Source organism: Acromyrmex echinatior, chromosome 9 (genome assembly GCF_024713525.1).
Source record: "Acromyrmex echinatior isolate Ae372 chromosome 9, ASM2471352v2, whole genome shotgun sequence".
In the NCBI taxonomy this organism is placed as follows: domain Eukaryota; kingdom Metazoa; phylum Arthropoda; class Insecta; order Hymenoptera; family Formicidae; genus Acromyrmex; species Acromyrmex echinatior.
Window position 1 is genome coordinate 5,241,057 of NC_141860.1, and position 22,432 is coordinate 5,263,488.

Consider the following 22,432-nt stretch of genomic DNA (forward strand, 5'->3'; position numbering starts at 1 on the left):
AATCGATTCTTTGCTGGGCGGGCGAGTAAAACAAAAAGATGAATTAAAATGAAATGGCGAGGCCATTTTCCCTTCAAACACTGGACGCCTGCGACTACGACACTTCCGCCGCATGGCCAAGACGAATGGACTGTGGAATGCAATGGCACAGCAGTGATGCGAATTCCGAGTCGATTGCAGCACAGTTACTAGCATGAAAGGGACATAAGAAGATATATACACTATGATGAATCCATATTCGTGTATATTTGCGCATGCGTATGAGTCCATCTATGCTCTCTTCATGCTAATACTCGTGCTGTAAGCAGCCCGGAATTCGCATCGCTGAGGCACAATCGAAGCCGGCAGCGCTTCTCAAAAATACAATATAATCGAGGTGACGCAACACTCGAAAGGAAACACATCCGACTCGCTCGAATGGTCTCACAAAACTGATAGCCAATCACCGTCTCGCTTTCTCGGAAGTAATAGATATATCATTTTCAACGTTAAATAAGTCACGTGATAGAAATTGACGAACATCAAGCATCAATTTTGACCACGTGATCTATTTTGACGCTGAAAATGATGTTGATTGGCTATCGCGCCAACTTCCGCCGCGCAAGCGTTGCCACGTTCTGTGTTCTGTGGCACGAACCAATAGAAAACGTTTATTTATTTTAAGTTAGACGCGTGGATTGGTTGATTTCTTTCGGTGCATATATCATATTTAGAAATCTATCTATAAATCTATTCTATGCGAATCCTGGCTGAATAACAGCAGCGCCGCAGACACGACATCACAAGTGAAATAAGTGGCCACTGCAAGTAGCAAAGCCGGCGAGACAGGAAGCTGAGGAAGCGACATTCGTCGCGAATTTATTGGTCTTCTTTATTTGCGATTGGCATACGTACCTGGCACCATGAGTAACGCTGAGGAATCGTTAGTAGCTGGTCTCGTGCATAACTATTTGTTAAAGAAAGATGCATCGTTGGCGACGGTTTTCCAGAAGAAGACGAAAGCGGTAAGTCGCAAGGATGGCCGACGCCACGCGCCATGCGGCACCAAAGTACCGTCTAGCGCCATACTCGTTAACACCACGTGGGTACAACGCGGCTTGAACGCTCCCAACGTGATCTTTCTCGATTATTCCATACCATCTGCACATTGTCGTAATTTTTATTGTAACAATTTAAAATTACCAAATATTGCATATAATTGGCAATAATTGTTTTATCAATGCTTGTATATTTCAGCCTCTCCTGCGAAAAGAATTTCCAACATTATTGGAAATAATTAAGTATTTCCAAAAAAACTCTCCCAAAAAGATCCCATTAGTCACACAAGTGACTAAGGAAAGCAGTTCAGATTCGAGCTCAGAAAGTGATGAAACAGAAGAAGAAGAAACAGAAAAAAATGCACAAGTTAATGGCAAAGCAGTGGAGACAGTGGTTCTTAAAGAGATAATGGAATCTTCCTCTTCCTCGGAAGATGATTCTAGTGAAGATGATTGTAATAGAGATAGAATAACTCCAGAATTACAAAAAAAACTAAATGCTATCCCTATTTATGTGCAGAAGGAAAGGGAGAGTTATGAAAGAGAAATAGTTGCTAAAGCTAAAAAAGCAGCTAAGGCAATGGCTAATGCTATTCGATTAGAGAGAGCAGCTAAGGGAATACATGATTCAACTTCCAGCGATTCATCTTCAGGGAGTCCTGATGTTCAAATGGTAAATTCAAAAACTACTAAACAGTTAGCACTGAAGACATCCACACCTATAACGAATGCAGCTTCAAAGACACAATTACAAAAACAGAATAAATCAGCAACACTGGTTACAAACAAGAGCAAAGGTCATGATGTGGCTGCATTGAATGAGAATGTACAGAAAAAACAAGTTCTCAGTAAATCTACAGTGCCAGCAAAACAAACTACCATGGAAGAATCTTCTAGTGACGATGATAGCAGTGACGAACAGCAGTCCGTTGAGAAATCAATTTCGTCAATTGCTGTGCAAAAAGGTTCTTCTTCAAGCGAAGAAGAGAGCAGCAAAGAGGAACATAAGGCAGTCGCAACAAAAGCTGCTGTAACTTTGAAGACACAAAATCAGAATAAGCCAGCGCCAGCAAAAGCAGTTAAAAAATCAGAGTCCTCATCGAGTGAAGAAAGCAGCGACGAAGAAGAAACGCCCCAAAAAATAGCTCCCAATAAACCAGTTGCATCAGTAAAATTAACTACCAAGAAAGAGTCTTCAAGCGAAGATAGCGATGATAGCGACGATAGCGAAGAAGAGCAGCCTGTTAAGAAACCAACTCTAGTAGTCATCACCAAGAAAACAACTCCAGCAGTCGTTGCTAAGAAACCAACTCCGGCAGTCTCTGCTAAAAAAACAAAATCTTCCTCGAGCGAAGAAAGTAGCGAAGATGAAAAACCTATTAAAAAATCAGCTCTCGCTAATCAAAGTACTGCTAATAAAATTAGTTCTGTAAAGAAAGATTCGTCAAGCGAGGATTCAGAAGATGAATCCGATGAAGAAGAAAAACCAGCAACAACGAAAACAGCGCTTGATAAAACGCCAGCTCTCACTAATCAAAATACTAATAAAATTAGTTCTGTAAAGAAAAAAGATTCATCAAGCGAGGAATCAGAGGACGAATCTGATGAAGAAGAAAAACCAACGACAACAGCAGCACCGAAAGTGGCGATTAGTAAAACACAGAAGAAGAAGGAATCTTCTAGCGAAGATTCAGAAGATGATTCCGACAATGAGGCACCGACAACAGCATCGGCCAAGACAATCGCCAAAAAAGAATCCTCGAGCGAATCTGATTCAGACTCCAACAACTCCAATAAAGAGAAAATGAAAGTTCACACACCAGTTGAAGTCAACAAAGGTCAAAAAAGGAAACACGCTGATAATGATGAAGAACAAATACCATCAAAAGCTGCAAGAAATAGTTATGGCAACTTTGTGAAAGAAGCTAATAATAGCTTCAATGGAAATAAGGTATGTACTCATACGCGCGCGCGCACACACACACAAATACACACACACATATACTCATACATATATATATTATATATTATGTATATGTAAAAGTCTTTATATAAAATACGGTCTAAAATACAGTCTCACATTTTTAATGGAAAATTGGCTAAATTGAATGAAAAGTGATAAATATATTCTCGCAAAAGTCATTAAAAAGTTTGAGAATTGCACATTAATTCAATCGTCCATTCAATAAATGTTTTCATTTTTTGAATGCAATCATTACTGCTATGTTTAAGTAACAATTAAAGTAAATATATCAGTTTGTGGACATGACTCGATTATTGAACGAGATAACAAAAATTAAAAATATTAAGCTTCCAATAATAATATGTTTCTAAATAAATTCGTTATTAAATTTTTATAAGTAACGAATTTATTTAGGGTTGTACATATTAAAAGCTGGATATTAAAATGGATTTAAAATTTTGTATCGGTTCATCCAATAATTGGATCATATCTCCTAATGTCCGGTTTTTCATTTCCTGGTTAACTTGTCATTAAGCTTAATCTGATGTTTTATCTAATAGGTTTCATCTGTGATTATGTCATAGGTGAAGCCTATTGAGTGAAACATCAAGTTAAGCTTAACATTAAGTTAACCTAATAATAAAATATTGGGCCTAATTAGTATATTTACCTTAATTTTACGTTATTGAGAAATGATATAAATATTTTTTTTTATCACCTGTGATTTTTATTTAGTGGCAGAAAAATCGTACATATCAGCGTGTGAAAAGCGAAGACATCGTATTGGATCCTAAGTTGGCTAATAATTCGTTTGAAGCAAAGGTAAATGCTTGGAAACCGTCCAAGAGGCATAGGTCGCTCGCCCTTTTTACAAAAGCTCGAGACCCTGCTTGAGACTATGTTTCCGTGCATTCACCAAATTTATCCAAATTTTAAAATCTAAAACGAATAAAAGCAAGAAAAAAAGAAAGACATAAATTGTTTTGTAATAACATGCTTCTAGTATGGGCGACTGACCTATTCCTCTTTTGTTTTAGGATGAAGATGATGATAACAGTTTTAAAAAACAAAACTTCGAACGAGGTGGATTTAGGGGTGGATTTAGAGGCGGTAGGGGTGGTTTCCGAGGAGGACGTGACGAGGGTGGTCATGGCGGTTTTAGAGGTGGACGTGGCGATCGGGGTGGGCGTTGGAGCAACAGTGGTGATAATGCTGGATATAGGAACAACGATAATGATAGGGGTGGTCGCGGAGGTCGTGGTGGTTTTAGAGGTGGTCGTGGTAGAGGTGGCGGTAGAGGTGGTTTCGATGGCAGAAAATCTTGGGGAGGAAACAGGGATAATGACGGACCCAGAAAATCATGGGGAAACAATGAGAATAATAGAGGAGGCTTTAGGGGTGGTTTTGATAAAAGAAAATCTTTCGATATCGCAGGCCCACCTCAAAATAAAAGAATCACTTTTGATGATTAATAATAAAAATGTATATAAAGGTGAGGGAAAAATCGGGATTGTACTACAAAGATATAATTTTTTAATCTTTAAGAAATGTAAAGATGTTTAACATTTATTTTTTTCCTCTATAGAAAGGTGCAAGAGGATCATGGGGAGAACGCGCTAATGAAATGTTGAAGTTTACAAAGGGCAAGAAGTTTCGACATGAGAAGCAAAAAAAAAAGCGTGGTTCTTACCGCGGTGGACACATAGATACACATGTTAATTCCATTAAATTCGAGGATTAAACAATTACACTTCGTAATTTTTTTATTATATTTTCATCATATTTAAATCAGTAAAATAATTAATAAAGTTTAATACTGACTTATACTGTAAACATGTATGCTAAAATATATAACAACTAAGATTTTAAAGAAAAGACGAGAGATTATAACGAATTCGGTTGAAATGTTCACTGATTTATACGCATAAATAAATTGCTGTCATTGAATGTACCAAAATTGTATAGCTAGAATTATATAATGAAACTTGAAAGTTAGTGAAGTATGTAGCACAATTAATTAGTATATTTGGCAAAATATGTGTAATATTTCACTGACAAGAGAATGTGCTACATTGCAAAAGTGATTTTAAAAAAACTAACATCAGTCGAAAGATCACATTTGAAATAGATATTCTAGATGATCAGATCTTAAAATTCTTGAAATTCTGTACCCGACAAAGGTCGAAACATGTTCGGCTATTTTAACTTAAATACAAAATATCTTGAGAACAATGCATTTTTGAAAAAAAATATTTCAAATAAAAGTTGTAGAGTTTAAAAAGTATCAGATGAGCTACCAATATTTTGTGCAAAATCTTATTGGGTTCAACTACATTATTCTTGAAATATTTTGTCTCCAAACACGTTCTAACCCAAGTCAGATATAATAGAATCCATGGGATCCCAATATTTGATCATCTAGAATACTTGCTTCAAATATGGTTTTTAAAAATACTTTCGGTTAATAACATTAGTTTTGTTTATATCAATTTTTCAATGTAGCACGTTTTCTTGTAAGCTAGACATTTTATGTTACATTATAATTCTACATATAAATAACTATATACTTTTAATCTGTACTATTATACTGTTCTTTCAATCGAATTTGTTATTACTCGACAGAATGTTATTAAACATGCTGTTATCAAATCGTATATTTAACAAACCCATGTTTTATTTTCGCAGTTACTGATTTGCAACGTTCTATGTATATGTTCTATGTATGTTACGAAAATGTTAATCTTATCAAAGCAGTTTGCAAGTACTCGCAATACGAAAGTGTTTTTGAATACATTATAAATTACATCATAACGAATGCTGAAATACATTATTTTTAGAACAATTAAGATCTAATATAAGGTCTAGAATAAGTTTCACAGAATTTATTTTCTACAGTAATTAAAATATTAATGTCGTTTGATTTTCAATTATTTATCATTTTATAAAAAATATAAAATAATTATAGATTAATAATAGTACAGATATCTATATCCATTTTATTTGTTCTCTATTCAATAAGATTTTTATTCAAGATGATTGATGTTACGTAAACGTAATTTTTATTTTAAGATCTGAGATTTTTGGTAATGTCGGCAAATTTTGACATTATTCATGACTCGATTTAATTCTCTAAAATTTTTCTGAAAATCAAACAATAAAACTATTATGATTGGTACTGGTAAAAAATTGCTACAGAGAAAATTTTTTGGTGTTACTACAATTGCATATTACTATAATTATGATTATTACTGTTATAATATTAGTAATAACTATACGTATAATTCTAATAATAAATATATATAATTAATAATCTATAAAACGACTATAATTATAATTATTATAATCATAAAAATTATTCAAATTATAATCATTCGAATTGTTTTTGTGGTAATTTCAACTATTTTTATGGTTATAATAACTATAATTATAATCATTTTATAGATTGCTAACTATATTTATTGCTAGAACTATATATATGGTTACTGTTATTAATATTATAATAGTAATAAATATAATTATAGTAATATGTAATTATAGCTACAAATACCAAACATTTTTCTTTCATGTAGTTAATAAAAAAAGATCGTGTATTTGTTTGTGCAATAAGAACAATTTCATATGATAATTCTGTTTGAAAATATATTGCTTTTGATTGAAAATATCCAACATTTAAGTTTACATAGGGTGCTTTCTAAGGTCATAGTCAGACAGTGGATAACAATGAATGATTTTATCCTTGTTTAACATAGGCAAACAATAAAGATGTAATGTAAATCACTGTGTTACACTGTATCTGACTGTGTCCTTGCTGAAAAACCCATAATCTCAGTAAATTCAAAAATCCCATAACAAATTTTTATTATTTGCTGAATGTTTAATATTTCTTTCATAAAAAACCTGCATTTTTGTAAATTTTAATCGATATTGATGTAAGATTTTCACAAATTTCTCATCCTAAAATTCTATAACTTTTTTCTGATTTCCTGATAAAATTTCCTGATTTTCCCTGATACTTTCAATAATAATAATAATTTTTTAATTTTTTTTTTTATTTGGAAATTATGAAATATTTTGTTTGAGAAAGCAATTTAACATGATCGCGTTCAACAGAATATTTATTTTACAACTGGAAGTTTTCTTCGCGCTGATTGAATTACGCTTTTAAATCTGTAGGGATAATCCTATCTTAGATGAAAACTTTCAACAGTTACAAAATAAACCTTTTGCTGAACACAGCCAATGTAAATTACTATTAACATTGTTCCTGATACTGCTTCCATTTAATTGTTGAGTTGATGGTATTCCAGAATTGCGATATATATATATATATATATATATATATATATATACATATATATATATACGCATATTAAATTTTTTTAAAACTAAAAATTTTAATTTTCCAGAAAATTTTGCAAAGTTCTCTGATTTCCAGCTTATGACAGTCTATAATAATAGAACTTATAACAACTATAATAGAACTATAAAAGAACGTATAACAAAATAAATTTATTATTCATAAGAAATTGATTTAAAGCTTTTTAAGCTTTTTTTTAAAAGAGATAATGTTTTTTACAGGCTCTTATTTTCTCTAGTTGTTCTCTGGTTGTTTTAGTAGAGAAAAACTTCGAACACTCTCTCTGCGTTTTCCAATCTATACGACCTATTTGAAAAAGGGAGTCATAACAGAGGTTTACCCTCTTACATCAAATAATTATCTTCTCTTTTCACCAATACGCGGAAAAAGGTTTAGAGGCAGAATAGGGGCCAATATCCCCGACCAGAGAGGAAGAAAGAGAAAGAAAGATCCCCTCTTTCGCCCCGATTGGCTGCCCAAGCACAGAGCGGTTACTTACGATTCTACAGTCAACCTCTGGACATCCACCTGCGAGGACGGAGGTGCTCGACCCCACCCGACATCCGGTGCAGTGACATGAACGGTGTTTAAGGAAGCGAAAGAGAGAATCGTGGTTCTAATTGTAATATTCTCTTTTTTGGTATTTATAACTTTTGTTTTTATTTACCCCGTCTCTCGGTCTCTCGAGGACAATCTGCTCGATTTTAATGTAACGTGGAGATTATCAGACGGGTCGGGAAAGGACTTTTAACTGAAGCTGAAACAAATGTTCCTCACGGTGAGTAAGATAGAAATTAAACGTTTCTTTGAAGTTATAATTTAAAGATACTATCAATGATCGATGTCCTTCGCAAGTCCTATAAAATTCGCTTGTTTCGAACAATCAATTTTGTGAAAACAAGAAAAAATCAAAATTTAGGTCTAGATTTATAAATCCAAAGTGAAGTTTGGATAACGTTCAGTTGACACCCCCATAAAAGTATAACACCCCCATTAAAAGTATAACAAAACATTAATGTTATACTTATGCACTCAACAATGTAATTATGTATTAACATCATGTGTTATATGTATATTATTGAACACAAAATTATAACATTAATGTTATGTTACTTTTAATTAGTGTCAACTGAATAGACCTTCAAGTGAATGTGGTTGGAGAGTTATAACATCCACTCACAATAGATCTATTATGTCATCCCTCGCGAGTTAGAAATTTGAAATCTACACAGACTCAGATAGACAAAGAGAGACACTAAATATTTCTTTCAAAGAAATGATTGTTTTACGACTGTACCGCTTTGTGGTGCATCGAACGTTTATTATCTAAAGCGCAACATAAATGCAACGTTTAACTATGCCGCCGCAGGCCGCGGGTTTTTTTCTAGAGATGCAACCACAAAATTACTTAAGTAGCAGGCATTTTAACATCAAAATAATGTCTTTGACATCAATTTGCTATCTAGATACTGTTCAAAATTTCGCTTTTTTGTTGACAAAATTCTTTTCACTCTACTATGTATTATCAGTGATAGACAGAAAAGATTGAATTGCTGAATCAAAAACTAATCAAATTAAATTTTTTGTAAAATTATTTTATACATATTTTATTCTATATTATTTTTGTATTAGATAAATATTACATTTTAAGATTAAGAGAAGTCACACATTTAATATTTAAATGTATGGAATAAGATTTGCTTTCGATTTTTCGGATATTGCATTTTATGGTTTAACGTTTTGAAACTCATTATATTTTATGTGACTCACATTAAGTATTCACTTCTTTTTATACAGAATTTCCATAAAATAACACGGTAAAACGAATGAAATTCGATTGTTATGAACCAACAATAAGTTACGATAATTTGATTAAAGTAAAAAAAAGTTTTGTGGTTCCAAGAATAAAAATAAATATAAGTAAATTGCCTATATGTTAGTTTGAAATTTGTCATTAGCTGTAAAAAAGAATGTCATTGTCTTGTGGTGATAGTTAGAATAATTTATTCATGAAACGAATCACCGAAACGCATATACCGTTACTGCTTACAAGGATGTAAGTAAATATACAACTCGATAGCGTTCGACTTGTAACTTGTACAGGAGGAAACGACGTTTTGGACGAATCAACGTTACCGTTAGATTCGGCGACGCGCCGCGTATGGACCGTAGAGAATCTATTTCTCAAAGTAAACGTAAAAACGGTACATCTTAGCTCGAGCTTTATTGCCCGATTAACTTTGTTAACAACTTCGTTCCTTAATTAAACGTTAATGGAAAAATAGAAAATATAAATATAAATTATTTTAAATTTTCTAATAACTTAATTTTCTAATTTCTTTATAGGCTATTTATTGTAATATTTTACTCGTATTTTACTCAACCACTATATAATGTCATAATTTCAAATTCTTTTTTTATTTTTACATTGATAATGACCCGATTGGTGTCGAAACATATGTTTGTTATGTCTGTTTATTATCGAATATTAAAAGTTATTGTTTGGCTCGTAACCTTTCTTCTATTTTATTATTATTAATTTGTCTTTACTGAGTCATATATTATTACTTATATGTTATAAATATAAATTATGTGTAGCTATAAATATGGAGATAAGATAGATATTAACAGTATATGTTTTAGTAAATTGATAACATTAAATAATTGAAAATTAATTATTTAATGCTATCAATTATATTATTTATTATTGAAGATTTTAAAAGTACACTTTATTATTTCTGCTATTATTTATACTTTATTTAGAAAATATGGATATTGTAAAAATTATACCAAGTTCATCGGTAAAGAATAATCATAAAAAGAACACAAAATTTTAGAGTTAAGTTAAAATGTATTCCAAAATATTCCATTATTTTCAACAATTATTGATCAAATTATTTCATTTTAGCTTCATGTAGACAAACAAAAATGATAAATTATTTATCGATTTTCGTTAACATAATTCATAATATGACGCATGAAAGATAATCTATTTTGTAACAAGACTCAATTTTTCAGATAACAGATATTTCAGATCGTTATCTCTTAAAATGTCATAAAGATGAGGAAGAATAGAAGAAGGCAATTCTAATTTGAGTAGTAACAGTACCTTTATGGCCGGCCGAGACGATTACACACACATAGAACGATATGAGGAATTGTCTGGAATAATTCCCAACCGAAATCGCCGTCAGCAAGGCGCCGGCGGAGATTTCGATCTCGAGCTCTTAGGTTTAAACGATTTTCACGTGCTCATCACTTTTCTTCTTTTTACGATCACGACATATTTAAATGACATTTATATATTTAAACGTTATTCGAATTATTCGAGATGATTATTTAAGTATAATTTGCAGGCATTATTAATCTTAAGGATATTATTAATCTTAATTATTTCTGCTTCTTAATTAATGCCTTACTAAATTTTCTCAAGACATAACGACCATATAATTTTGTAAAAAGTTTATAATCAAATGGAACTTTCAAGTATTTCTGGATTAATACAATAATTTTCAAGTATTTCAGGATTAATATGATAATAAAACAGATTATTATTAATTAATTAATGAAAAGAACGAAAATTCATATCACTGGCTGATGTTTATTTCTATCAGTGAAAATTAATCTCGTATTACTCTTATAATTTTTATAACTAAAAAAAGAAAATAAAAAATAAGTTAAACCGAGATTAATTTACATTAATCTTGGATTGAAAATGGACAAGAGTGTACCAAGAACTATTATGTTAAACAAAAAATGAATTAATATGATGTCCGTTTTTGTCAGCTTGTCAGCTTCTCAACATACGACTGATTTTTTTTAATTTTATTTTACATTCGCTTTCTCGGAATTTCGATCATCGTATTGTAAATTCGAACCGTGTGCAAATCGTGTATGCATGCCGCGTCTCACCGTGACTCTGCGAAAAAATTCAGGGCGGAACGAGAGATCGTAAAAAGGACCGCGACCGCATCGCGGATCCGAGAGGCGCGCAGGCAGGCGTGAGAACGCTTTTAATTAACCGCAAGGTCGCAACGGTGGAGTAAGTAACGTTATACAGCGGGACGTATGGACGTATTGAAACGGAAGACATGAATCGCGGGATCTGGTTAGCTCCTTCTCTCTTTCTTTCGAAACGCCGCCGGGACCTTGATTAATCGTAACGTTAATCGAGCTATCGCATCTGCAAAAGAAACACGCCTGCTTGGTGCTGTTACGTTACATTATCCGCTTTCAGGGCGGATAATGTTCAGAAAGTGCGATAGAGCGGAAAGAGCAATCAGGGAAAGATCGAGAGAACTTTGTAACAAGAGCAATCATCCTTTGACCGCTACGTAAATTTATTACGTACAACCGGTAGTCATCTCTCTTTCCGCTTAACTCGTGTTAACGATCTTGAGCGTGTCTTTCGACATAGTTCAACCCGTGCAGTCGTATCGAGATCGTCCACAACCCAATTGGAGATCTTCGTTCTAATTTTCTCTCAATATCGCAATATCGTTTTAATCTGATTTAGTCCGAAGAGCTAACCTTTATAAGCTATAATGATTACACGGTGTAGATGAGAAAGATCGGGGAGATCAATGCCGGGATCAAGGATTTGTCGAGGTAACAGGTATGTCGAATGTGTGTACGCGCGCGCGCACTCGTCTCTCCGACGGTCACGGCCATTGACCAACCTTGGACGGTATCCGTTAATGATTTCCTTGCTCTCCCGTTGTTGACCGTGGCTCATTATTCAAGCACCCGTCAAACGTCAGTCAGATCGTTCTCCGAGAAGTAATAATCTTCGTTGAGATTTTTACTGATCGCGTTTAAAATTAAAACAATTTGAAACAATATGGAAACCTGATGCAAACCTAAACTTTTATGTGTCCCTTTTATTGTATAAATCACAAATATGCAGTTATTTTGCTAAAAAGTTATTAGTTTAGAAATCTATTAGTAATCTCAGCACAAAGTCCAAAATCGGAACATAAAACGTCTTAAGATGTCTTATAATTACACTATAGATAAGTTAAGCCTGTTAAATTATAGGTGCCGGTTGTCGATTCTATTTTAGCCAATTACGATGCAGCGAGTATTAGCTAAAATAGAATCGATAACTAGCAAATTTATGCTTAAATTCTAAGCAGAATCGTAAGGCTCATATTTCTGTAAGATTTGTAAGAATTTTTAAGTACTTAAACACCTTTATACAATATTTTTACAGAGAGCTTCTTACTAGCCATAAAATTTACAAGAAATCGTAGATATTTATGGATAATCATACGTTTTACGATACATATGCAAAATTAGAATATTAGTCATAAGTTCTTACAAGTTTTATGACAACACGAGTTTTACAATTCTGCTTAGAATTACTCAATAGTGTGATTATGACTTAAGGCCCGGTTCCACCAATATAAAATTAACTTTAATTTCAGTTTAATATACTCTCTATCTTTTTCTAATTCAACGATAGGAGAGAACATAAAATTCAAAATCTTTAGACATTTTATTTTTACTTCCTAAGAAAAACTAGTAACAATGAGTAAACTTTCGAAGTTTTTTTATTTCGAGAGTAAACATTTCTTTGTGAACAATTTTTTCATTAAATAAATCTTTTAAATAAAATTAATTACTTTTTATTAGTATTTATTAGTATCTAAGATTGAGATTGTGTTTAAATGTTCAAACATTTCGATGCACAGTCACATTTGAAAATAACTGCATAAATTAAATTCATGAATTAAAAATATTATTCAAAACATCTAACTTTGATCGATCCTAGGCGCTCTCTACTATATTTATATTGTTAAAATTAATTACATTTTATAAAATGATATCTTCACATAATTATAATGATGTCTTCTTAAATAACAATTATTGTTTTTGTTTTTTTAATCTTTATATCCGTTTTCTCTTCCACAAGAAGCAGTTTTGTAGAACTTGTCCTCTTAATCATGCCAGAGTTAATTGAATCTCGTTCTCGAGGACTCGCGTAACGTTGGAAAGCAATCCCGATTATTATTCCGCGTAGTAACACTGGCGCCGGTATGTACGTGAAAATTGCAATCAAAATGCAACGTCGTGCGCGTGTCGAGCTTCTTTCCGAACGTGCGATCGCTTTCACTCGTCGTAGCAGCGCATAAGCATGCATAACGGATTTTATACGGTCCCACCAACCTACAAACCTCGAACTGCATATAGGGAGTCAAGGGCAAGTTATACGATCGCTGATCATTATTCCTAATTCGCGCTCTTGTCTCGTCGTTCACTCTCTCTTTGTCTCTCGCCTTCCTCCCCCCCACCCCCTCTCTCTCTCTCTCTCACACGCACATACGTCGTCGCAGTTCTCATCACGCGCTACATACGAGGCGTCGCGAAAGGGAAAAAAATAATTCTGGTCGACATAATTTTTTTTCCACGGTGAACTTCACCTGCAAAACGGAAATCCTTTCGACGCAGATTCCGAGAGCGAAATGATAGCGAGCCCCACACGAGAAGATAATTTCCCGGCGATTATCCGTTACATCAAATTACTCACATGTATCGTGCTCATATTGTAGAAGGATTAATTAGAGCGATAAACTACGATAAATGAGAAAATATATGATTGATCAAATATAATTGAAGTCTAATGGAAGTTGGGATTCAGATATGTATACATATATTCACTTTTCGGTAAAATTGCAGTTTCATGTTTGCGGAGAGAGCACACATATAAAATTTTATAGACAGAGGAAATCAGATATTTCTATCAGTTACGGTTACTATAGTGAAGAAATTCTTTTTCTATATAGTCAAGTTTTTATTTATTAAATCATATCTTTCTTCGACATTTAATACTCAAGTAACAAACCGACGTTATTTGTCATTATTTTGACATATAAATGACATGACGACAAATAACGACAATTTGCTACAGAAAGAGAATTCCTTCAGTTATGTTATTTAAAAAAATTATCTGAATAGAAGTTTACACATTTGATTTCATCGATAATATTTATCCTTCCGTCTTCCGCTTTCGCATCCACGCGCATCATTGAGAATGAATAGATAGTATTTATAAAAATAATTTATCTATCGAATCGTAATTCTAGGATTCGCTTTGGAGAATATCTCGAAAGTAGTGATTCGCTCGAGACAGCGGCTTCGATTCAGGAAACACCGTTGCGGAATTTTCTCTCGAGCTGTGAAGTGCGTGCTCACACCTGCGCGTGTCATTTACTCTTGCTCTTGACCTCTTGCGAACTCAAGTTCCAAGACCGCTCGCTCGCTCGCTCACACGTTCTTCTTTCACGCTCTACCTTCTTATCCAACCTACGCATGCTGACGCAGCGTGAGTTCATCGCCAGTGATATCAATCTTTATTAACAAGAAGATAATACCCTCCCCGGCAAGAGTTCGCCCGCGGCGAAGCGTCTCTTTCTTGCGACTATCACTTTATCTAATACGGGGTTACGTTACGTTGGCGGTCTTTTACTGCAAATGATGCTAAAATATCTACACATAATATCTAGCATATATATGTGCTAAACTATATCACTTTAGGCGCTGCACATATATATATATATATATATATGTGTGTGTGTGTGTGTGTGTGTATGTATGTATATAGTTACTTAGTGATGTATTGAAATCTCAAGACGTGCGTTGAATTCTATAGAACGTGACTTTTCAGAAGTTAAAATAAATATAAGAGCTCCCTCGTGTCCAAGAAGTCATCAAAGAATCATACCAAGTGTCATATCCAATTATTTCGAGCATTTCATTCTTAAGACGTCAGTATTCTCTCTTTGATTTCAGATGTCCAGGTATCTCGGTCTGATACTTATTATCACGGCTTTTACTTACGCATACGGTGCCAGGAAGTGTGAGGGTAACGGTCTAGGTCTACAATATGTATGGGGTGACGCACTCACCGATCCCAGTGACTGTATAGGACCGAATAATATGCAGTATCCCTCGTAAGTAGTAGAAACACAAATATAATAAAAACGTTTTCATAATTAAGATAAATCCACACAAAAAGTCTAAAAAAGATCTGGAAGACTAAAATATTTTTAAGCATTTTTGTTGTTTAGTAATTTATTTTTCAATTATCCGATAGTTTGAATATTTTTCAACTTCTGCTGAGAGATTATCAATTCAAATATTATTGACATGAAACCTCAAATGATATACATATACGTTACTTCAATGATTTGATTACTAAGCCAAGGTTAAAATGAAAAACAATTTATTCTACAAAAATCATATTTCACATTGAAATCTTTGTTTCTTTCAAATAATTAAATAAAAAAATGCTTAAATTTACAATTAAATTTTTATTAATCGTTTTTTCACTTTAATTTGATTGATGGGAGAACATCTGCAGGATGAATTAAGTACACAACGCCCTGAAAACTATTAACTATGTTTTGAGAAGTAAATTATATTCAAACTATCGACCGGTAGTATGTAAGAGAAAATACTAATAATAACTAGGCAGAGTGCAACGGATGTTATGTGTACCGTTTTCGCAGCGCCGCGATATCGAGGAGCTTTAAGAATCTCTGGGCAGGCAGTAGTCGAACCGCGCGATCGCATCAGCCACGGACGATTGATCCCGAACTGACGAGGCAGGCGCTTTTACACAACTACAAAGCGGCCCACGGGGACTATTCTATCGCCGGAAGTTCCCGGAACGGTAAGTCCGCGTTTAAACTCACCGTGTTCCGCTCATCGTGGAATGCACGATATTCTCTTTCGCTTCCAAACCGCGTAAGAGACAAAGATCGACATCCTTGAATTGCTTTATCTTGTTACTCTAATGCTCGTGAATTACTATTTTAAATTTCCTTATCTAAATGCGTTGCAATTGCTAATTATATTGTGACCCAATAGAGGCTGTTTACAACGTTATTATAATCTCCTGTCGACCGGTTTTGTATTTTGCAACTTCGCTTCCTTCTGTTTTGTGTTGAGTTTTATTGTAATCCGACCGCTGAGGTTTATGAATAAAAGAAATGATAAAATTTATTATTTTATGTTTCTCTCAACTTCTTGCGTATACATGAATAAATCTCTGCTATCTTGATTGAATATTAAATTAAGTAGAGGAGAATTAAATCATATTCACGAAAATAAATGTATTTTGATCTTATGGTATGTGAACGGAAATTTAGAAATGACAAAATGAATAATCATTTTTGCTTCTCTTAATTTCTCAAAATGAACATGTAAATAAATAAATAAATCGCTCTTATCTTGATCGAATAAATTGAAATGATTAAACTTCACTGTCCACACAACCAAACGTAAAATTTCAAAAATAATCGTTAGTACACGATAATTCTACGAGCAAAAGCATTAAGAAATAGTAAAAGTTAATAAATAAAAAAAATTTCGTTTTATTACTTGTTTCGTAGCTTCGAGAAAATGATTTCCAGGATTTATCGCGAAAAAGCCTATTCCAATGAACGTCGAGACCATATTCCGTAAACGCGAATTATCCGGGAAGCGCTCTTGCTTCGGTATTCGCATAAACGACCCTGTTCCCACGCAACCGAAGACCTCGGAAAAAAAAACCTCGTGACGCGTTCTGAACGACGGAGATCAGTTCTTGGGGTTCCACAAGCAGACTCCACGAAAATTGGAACGACCAGTCGCGAAGTGGGTACCGGCGTGCACATGCAGCCGTTTACGATCTTGCTCGCTGCCCTGCAGCCTTCAGTTATGCGGTTGTCCTGACACAAAAACCCGCTTCTAACTCGACTTCTAACCACTTCGTGCTTCCTGGCGGGTCGTCGAAGTTTCTGCGAAATTCGCGCGACCGATGAAATGTGACCCGCGCGAGTTTTCCGTTCAAGGGTCGTCATCGCATCGTGGTGCTCGATCTTCCTGATAATAGTCGGTCGGTGGAACACCGATGGGCCAGCAATAAAGGCATCGTGTTATCCAGCCAATACAGTTATCGTTCCTTGTGCTCATAACGGGACCCACCGGCGACCCACTCGACGTCGTTTCGAGCATATATGCTCGTTTCGAAATGCTCGCGACAAAGGCTGTTGATTCCGAGAGCGAATCTCTCGACTTAACTCTAATTGTTCACCAACACTACTCTGTTTACAGGTCTTAATCGGTGGATTTAATAACTTGATCAAATCTGTTCGAATCGAAGTTCGAATATAAAGAATTTATATTCTTAAAGTAACAAATTTCAAATGTAGATGTTCCTTGTGAAAAGTATTATCTCAAATTTTAAAATAAGCATTTAAAATAACGCTATTTATTTTAAAATGTTTATATATTCTTATTTTAAATACTTATAAATATTTTTTTTATCCTTATAAAAAAGAATTATGTGTTGACTTCTTCTTTAAGCATTTTACAGAAAAAAAATTATCTTATCTAAGAAAAGATTTTTATTATTTGCAATTTTGTCTTTAGCTTTAATTTATCGGTGAGCGGAAAATTAAACGACGAAACTTTTCGCGTATTCCGAATGTGCATGGAACATTGGCGTGTTTAATGATCTATATACTTGTAAAGATGCTGTTTTTAATCTTTATAATTTCATAGGGGTCCGTATGAATCCCGTATTCTTACGGGACCATCTCGTATACTATACCGTATTATAACGTTCTAGTGCTGTCAGTAAACCGCAATAACGTTTTATGTTAAGTATACATATTTGTGCGTAAATTTTGTTCGGAGAATACGATCCGCATCAAGATTATAATGCAGGATTATAATGTTGTGCAACATAATGAGAAAAAAAAATTGTATTCCCACGAAGTGATCGTCACTGGGTTTTCAGGTCGTGCGTTTTCCGCGAAGGAAAGTTGCGGTTCGCCCGCCAGGCTCTGCAAAACAAGGTACAATACCACAGCTCCTATGTACGGCATCAGCCTCACTAGCGGACAACCGGTAACAATCGTGCAGAAGTTCCCCGATCTCCTGCAGCAAGTCGTCTTCGAAGTCTGCGAGTGAGTATCGTGATTTTTGGATTTCTCGTATTTGTAATCAACTCTTCAGCGGCTTCTTAATTTTTCTGCGACCCAAGAAAAAATGTTATATATATGAACATATTTTATATATAATTATATTAGGTGTTGGAATTAATTCGTAGCGTTTTACAAGTGATGGGAAGTACTTTCATTAATGTATTTTTTAATGCTCATGTGAAATAAATAACATTCTTTCATTTAAAAACGCTACGAATTAATTCCAACACCTAATATATAATTGTATATATATATATATAAAATATGTCAATATTTTTTATATAATTATATATAGTTATATATGAAACATTTTTTCTCCGGGGAGTTTTATGAAGCTTATGCATATATTTACGTCCAAAGTTTTTTTGCTCTAAAATTAACTGGAAAAAAAATTTTATAATTTGTTTAATATATTTTTAGAGAGATTGCTAAACGAAGTCTTTTTATCTTCAACAGTATATACTTTACTAAAGTGACTCTTCATAGACTCGATCGAAAATTTTAACAAGGCAAATTTTAATTCCATTTATCCTGAAATATTTGATGAATTTTTGAGCAATCTATACATGCATTTTGCTTAAGATATAACATTTTCTGCAGTTAATTTATGTAAATGGGATTCGTGTGGTCAATATTATCGACACAATATATTGCATGAATTTTTAAACGATGATTTATAAGAGCAGCGGGACATCGAACCAGATTGTAATTCACCTGGGCCGCCCGCTGAATTAATTTGAATGTGGCACAGTAGGACGAACTGGTTTACAACTATGTGTTCGTGATCAACATGTACCTACTTTTAAGATCTTTTTTTGTACGAAATTCCTTCCTTCAGGTAACTCAAATATAGTTCTATTAGTCTAAAGCATCAAAGCTAACGAATTAATATTCTACACATATTGAATGCTGTAATTGAAGTTCTCTCAAATATATGTACCAATATTGTAAACATATGTATACGTAAAGAATATATTTTTACTATAGCGGATATGCATCGAGATATATTCGAGAAATTCATGATACAAAAATTAATAAAGCCACGCGAAAAAATAAAGGAATTTCCCTTTGTCATTCAAATACTGCTCGGAAAGAACCATCTCGTAAAGATAGATGCGAATGTCGTAAGGTACATGAGCAACTTCGTGTACATGCATCCTATCTCGGGGAGAGGCACGTATATTACACTCCAAGTTATGTCAGCTTACGTATTCAAGCGCTACGGAATCACTATAAACGCAACCCGTAAACAGCCTCTCGCCCGGTGAACGAACCCAACAGAATCTCTCTCATCGGTCGGTTGTTTCAGATCGAAGGAATGCGACGTGGTTCATGGTGAGTGCACGCAGACCTACGTACCGTACCTGTTTCTGGTGATTCCTCTCGGTCCAGTGACCTTGACTGGCCAGGATTACGTACTGGTGGAGAGCGGTTGCGTCTGCAAGCCGAGAAATTCGGCGAGCGCGTCCACCGATACGCCGCCGGCTGTTCCAAGCTTCTAAACGTTCGTCAAATCCACACAAGTCGCAAGCATCTCTGAATGTTCTCCGTCCAGACGACAGGACTCATTCTAAACATCGCGTTCTACTAGAACGCCACGGTATAGAACGATTTCCGGCATTAAAATCCCCCGAATGGCTCGATAATTTCATCGATGCGATGCTAGAATGTTATTTCTTGAAAGAAATTTTTCCGGCAAGAATGTGTGGATGTATGAAACGAATTCCGGGATAAACGGAATGAATCTGTCTTCCATTTTTTTTTACCAGGAGATATCATTGCAATTTCACACAGCTTAGTTTATTATTTAATTTAATCGATTATTAGCTATAACTGAATTTCAATATAAAATGTTTGTTAATTTATTAGATGTTTATCTCACTAATTTACAATTTTTTTTATAAGAATTTTTTCCTATATATGTTTTTCTTAAAAGTTTTTACAGATTTATTTGACTCCGGAACTGATGATGCTTTGCGCAATTAAATTAAAAAGATGTCTGCTGATAATAGATTAATGGCTATAGAACGAAACATATTGAAGATTTCTTGAGAGAAATACTTCTAGTGAATGAAATGCCTTCGTCACAAATCGCAGTCGCTTGAGTCTTCTTGCGTTTGTGACTTTGATCAATGGGATCTGGACGGACTATCACGAGAATTCATTGTCTGACTATGGAAGATAAGACTGTCGCAATTGATGGATTTCATCGACGATAAATATCTCTCTCGACGAGTTTACATATCGTCTCTTTTTAAGACACCTGAATACTTCTAGGCTGATACTCGGCGGATGAGTCAAATCAGTCTGCTCATTTATAATTATATGCTCGAGCCGATAATATAAAATATGTTTCTAATCGAAATCTGCTCACGGGTAGCTGGAGTGTAAGGACAATTCGAGCATATAATCATTCTCCTTCCATTCTCATCCTTCTCTCTTTCTCGTGCCAAAAGCCTCGGCAGGACACATATTCCGGCTGGCAAATGAAAAAGCAAATCAGGGCAGTGGACGGCCGCACCGTTTCGCGGAATCCGGTCTCGGAATTCGATCGAGTTCACTAGACTTGTCGCCTCTCTGAGCCGGTTTCGAGCAGGTGCAAATGGCATTTCAGGTGAGCCTGGGTGTCCATCGACTGGAGGAACGTCGTCCACGAGCTGACTGGCTCTCTTAAGCGTAACGTCGTCGTTAAGTTATATCACGCGCGCTATTATATCGCAATAAAATCAACGCGTTTTTGCGTTTACAGAATCGGTCGAGGATCGTTGACGCAATCTGTACGAGCGGGCATTCATCGCTATATCATTTATCTTTACGACACATTTAAGAATCATCCTGTCTTCCAGGATTTCCTTCAGGGATGCGAGGATAATGGATAATGGAAAATCCATTATTATAAAAGTCGTACAAACGTAGCGTCGAAATTTTAGATTTTCTAAAAGAATTGTAACGTTTTCTTTTTTTTTTGAAAATAATTTAACTCATATGTTATTTTTGCTCATTACATTAAACATTTTTTTGTAATATTAAATCTACAAATTTGTCATGTAAAAACTACATAATCTAAAGATACTCTCTTATTTTTGTACAATCCTATTTCTACGAATCTTTTATATATGCGAGTCGTTAGTTAAGATAATAAATTATTGCTAATATAAAATCCACTATATCATAATAATGGCCGATTAAAAATGCATGAAAGATGTCTGCAAGACACTTCCGCATCTTTCAATTGTTTTTATGCCATTTTTTTTCCTTCTCTAACTCACATTTCCTATAGCGATAACAATTATAATAACGCCGGTAGTAAGCATTCTCCATTTACTGGGAGTATGTCATCATGACTTCAACCTGCTGACCTAGAGAGAGAGAGAGAGAGAGAGAGAGAGAGAGAGAGAGAGAGAGAGAGAGAGGGTCAAGATCATCGTACTACTTTCTGCCCCGTTTGTGTTACATCGCGAATCTCCCCCAACGCGAAAGACTTGCCCCGTTTGCGCTGGCTCCTCGAAGAAACCGGACCTCGTAACAAAACCTGCGTCGTGACGGACGTACATATGTACGTCGAGAATAGAGCGTAGCATAAATTCCGATGAGTCCCGTAATGTACCGTTACCCATCGGTCCGTGAATCCCCCTCACCTGATACATCTCTCGTTTCTCGTCTGCTTGCTCATCATCTCGTCGCAAATGACGACGGGATACGCGCAGCAGCCGAAAGTCAGCGAACATAGGACTGGACATTTTACATGAGCGATTCTACGGAACCTGATCCAGTACAACCGAATTCGAAAAAAATCGTCTCATTTTACCTACAGCAAATAACGCAGGAGTGACATAATTGCGTTAATTTATAATCACTGTAAATTGTGCTGTAATTTTTTAAATTAAATATCAGCGATCGCCCGGCTTACATCCAAGAAAAGAACGGTAATTTTGAATAAATGAATGTACGTGTGCGATATGATGAATACTCTTCCTCATTTTCATGTCACTCAGTTTGTATTTATAGCTGTAATATGCATTCATGTATTTATAATTTATTATTAGATTATTACATATTGTAAGCCTCGTGAAATTTTTTCCTTTCCTTCTCCTTCACTTTC

General features: G+C 34.6%; 2 protein-coding genes and 1 long non-coding RNA gene across 9 annotated transcripts in view; 2 read left to right on the forward strand and 1 right to left on the reverse strand.

The window, feature by feature from the left end:
- LOC147908525 (uncharacterized) overlaps positions 1-15,945 on the reverse strand; it is a 404,067-nt gene extending 388,122 nt beyond the window's left edge. For all 3 annotated transcript variants that reach the window (XR_015546122.1, XR_015546124.1, XR_015546121.1), the window contains exon 1: positions 15,857-15,945. This is a non-coding gene — a long non-coding RNA (uncharacterized LOC147908525). The remainder of the gene's footprint in view (positions 1-15,856) is intronic.
- On the forward strand, positions 715-6,659 carry Nopp140 (nucleolar and coiled-body phosphoprotein 1). Of its 3 annotated transcripts, none has more exons than XM_011065221.2 (4): positions 715-1,004; positions 1,237-2,988; positions 3,736-3,822; positions 4,586-6,659. In XM_011065221.2, the coding sequence occupies exons 1-4, from the start codon at positions 903-905 to the stop codon at positions 4,739-4,741; spliced, it is 2,097 nt and encodes a 698-aa protein (XP_011063523.1). In that variant the 5' UTR covers positions 715-902; the 3' UTR covers positions 4,742-6,659. The 3 variants fall into 3 exon arrangements, with proteins under 3 accessions (XP_011063523.1, XP_087265440.1, XP_011063522.1); XM_087409314.1 differs by lacking the exon at positions 4,586-6,659 and adding an exon at positions 4,038-4,481; XM_011065220.2 differs by lacking the exons at positions 3,736-3,822; positions 4,586-6,659 and adding an exon at positions 4,038-4,481.
- LOC105151491 (uncharacterized) lies at positions 7,666-22,393 on the forward strand. 3 transcript variants are annotated; one of them, XR_015546119.1, is made up of 6 exons: positions 7,666-8,135; positions 15,149-15,309; positions 15,868-16,031; positions 18,144-18,312; positions 19,640-21,006; positions 21,080-22,393. XR_015546119.1 is itself a non-coding variant. In XM_011065219.2 (5 exons), exons 1-5 carry the CDS (start codon positions 8,124-8,126, stop codon positions 19,830-19,832), a joined length of 699 nt encoding a protein of 232 aa, XP_011063521.1. In that variant the 5' UTR covers positions 7,666-8,123; the 3' UTR covers positions 19,833-22,393. The 3 variants fall into 3 exon arrangements, 1 of the variants encoding a protein (XP_011063521.1); XR_015546120.1 differs by having other exon boundaries at positions 19,640-20,944; XM_011065219.2 differs by having other exon boundaries at positions 19,640-22,393.
- Positions 22,394-22,432: the final 39 nt, after the last annotated feature.

Coding starts and splice junctions, on each gene's coding strand:
- Nopp140 (XM_087409314.1), top strand. CDS start 903: ATGAGTAACGCTGAGGAATCGTTAGTAGCTGGTCTCGTGCATAACTAT. Junction 2,989..3,735: donor ATAGCTTCAATGGAAATAAG/GTATGTACTCAT, acceptor ATTTTTATTTAG/TGGCAGAAAAATCGTACATA. Junction 3,823..4,037: donor ATAATTCGTTTGAAGCAAAG/GTAAATGCTTGG, acceptor CTTTTGTTTTAG/GATGAAGATGATGATAACAG.
- LOC105151491 (XM_011065219.2), top strand. Junction 15,310..15,867: donor AATAATATGCAGTATCCCTC/GTAAGTAGTAGA, acceptor CCGTTTTCGCAG/CGCCGCGATATCGAGGAGCT. Junction 18,313..19,639: donor GTCGTCTTCGAAGTCTGCGA/GTGAGTATCGTG, acceptor CGGTTGTTTCAG/ATCGAAGGAATGCGACGTGG.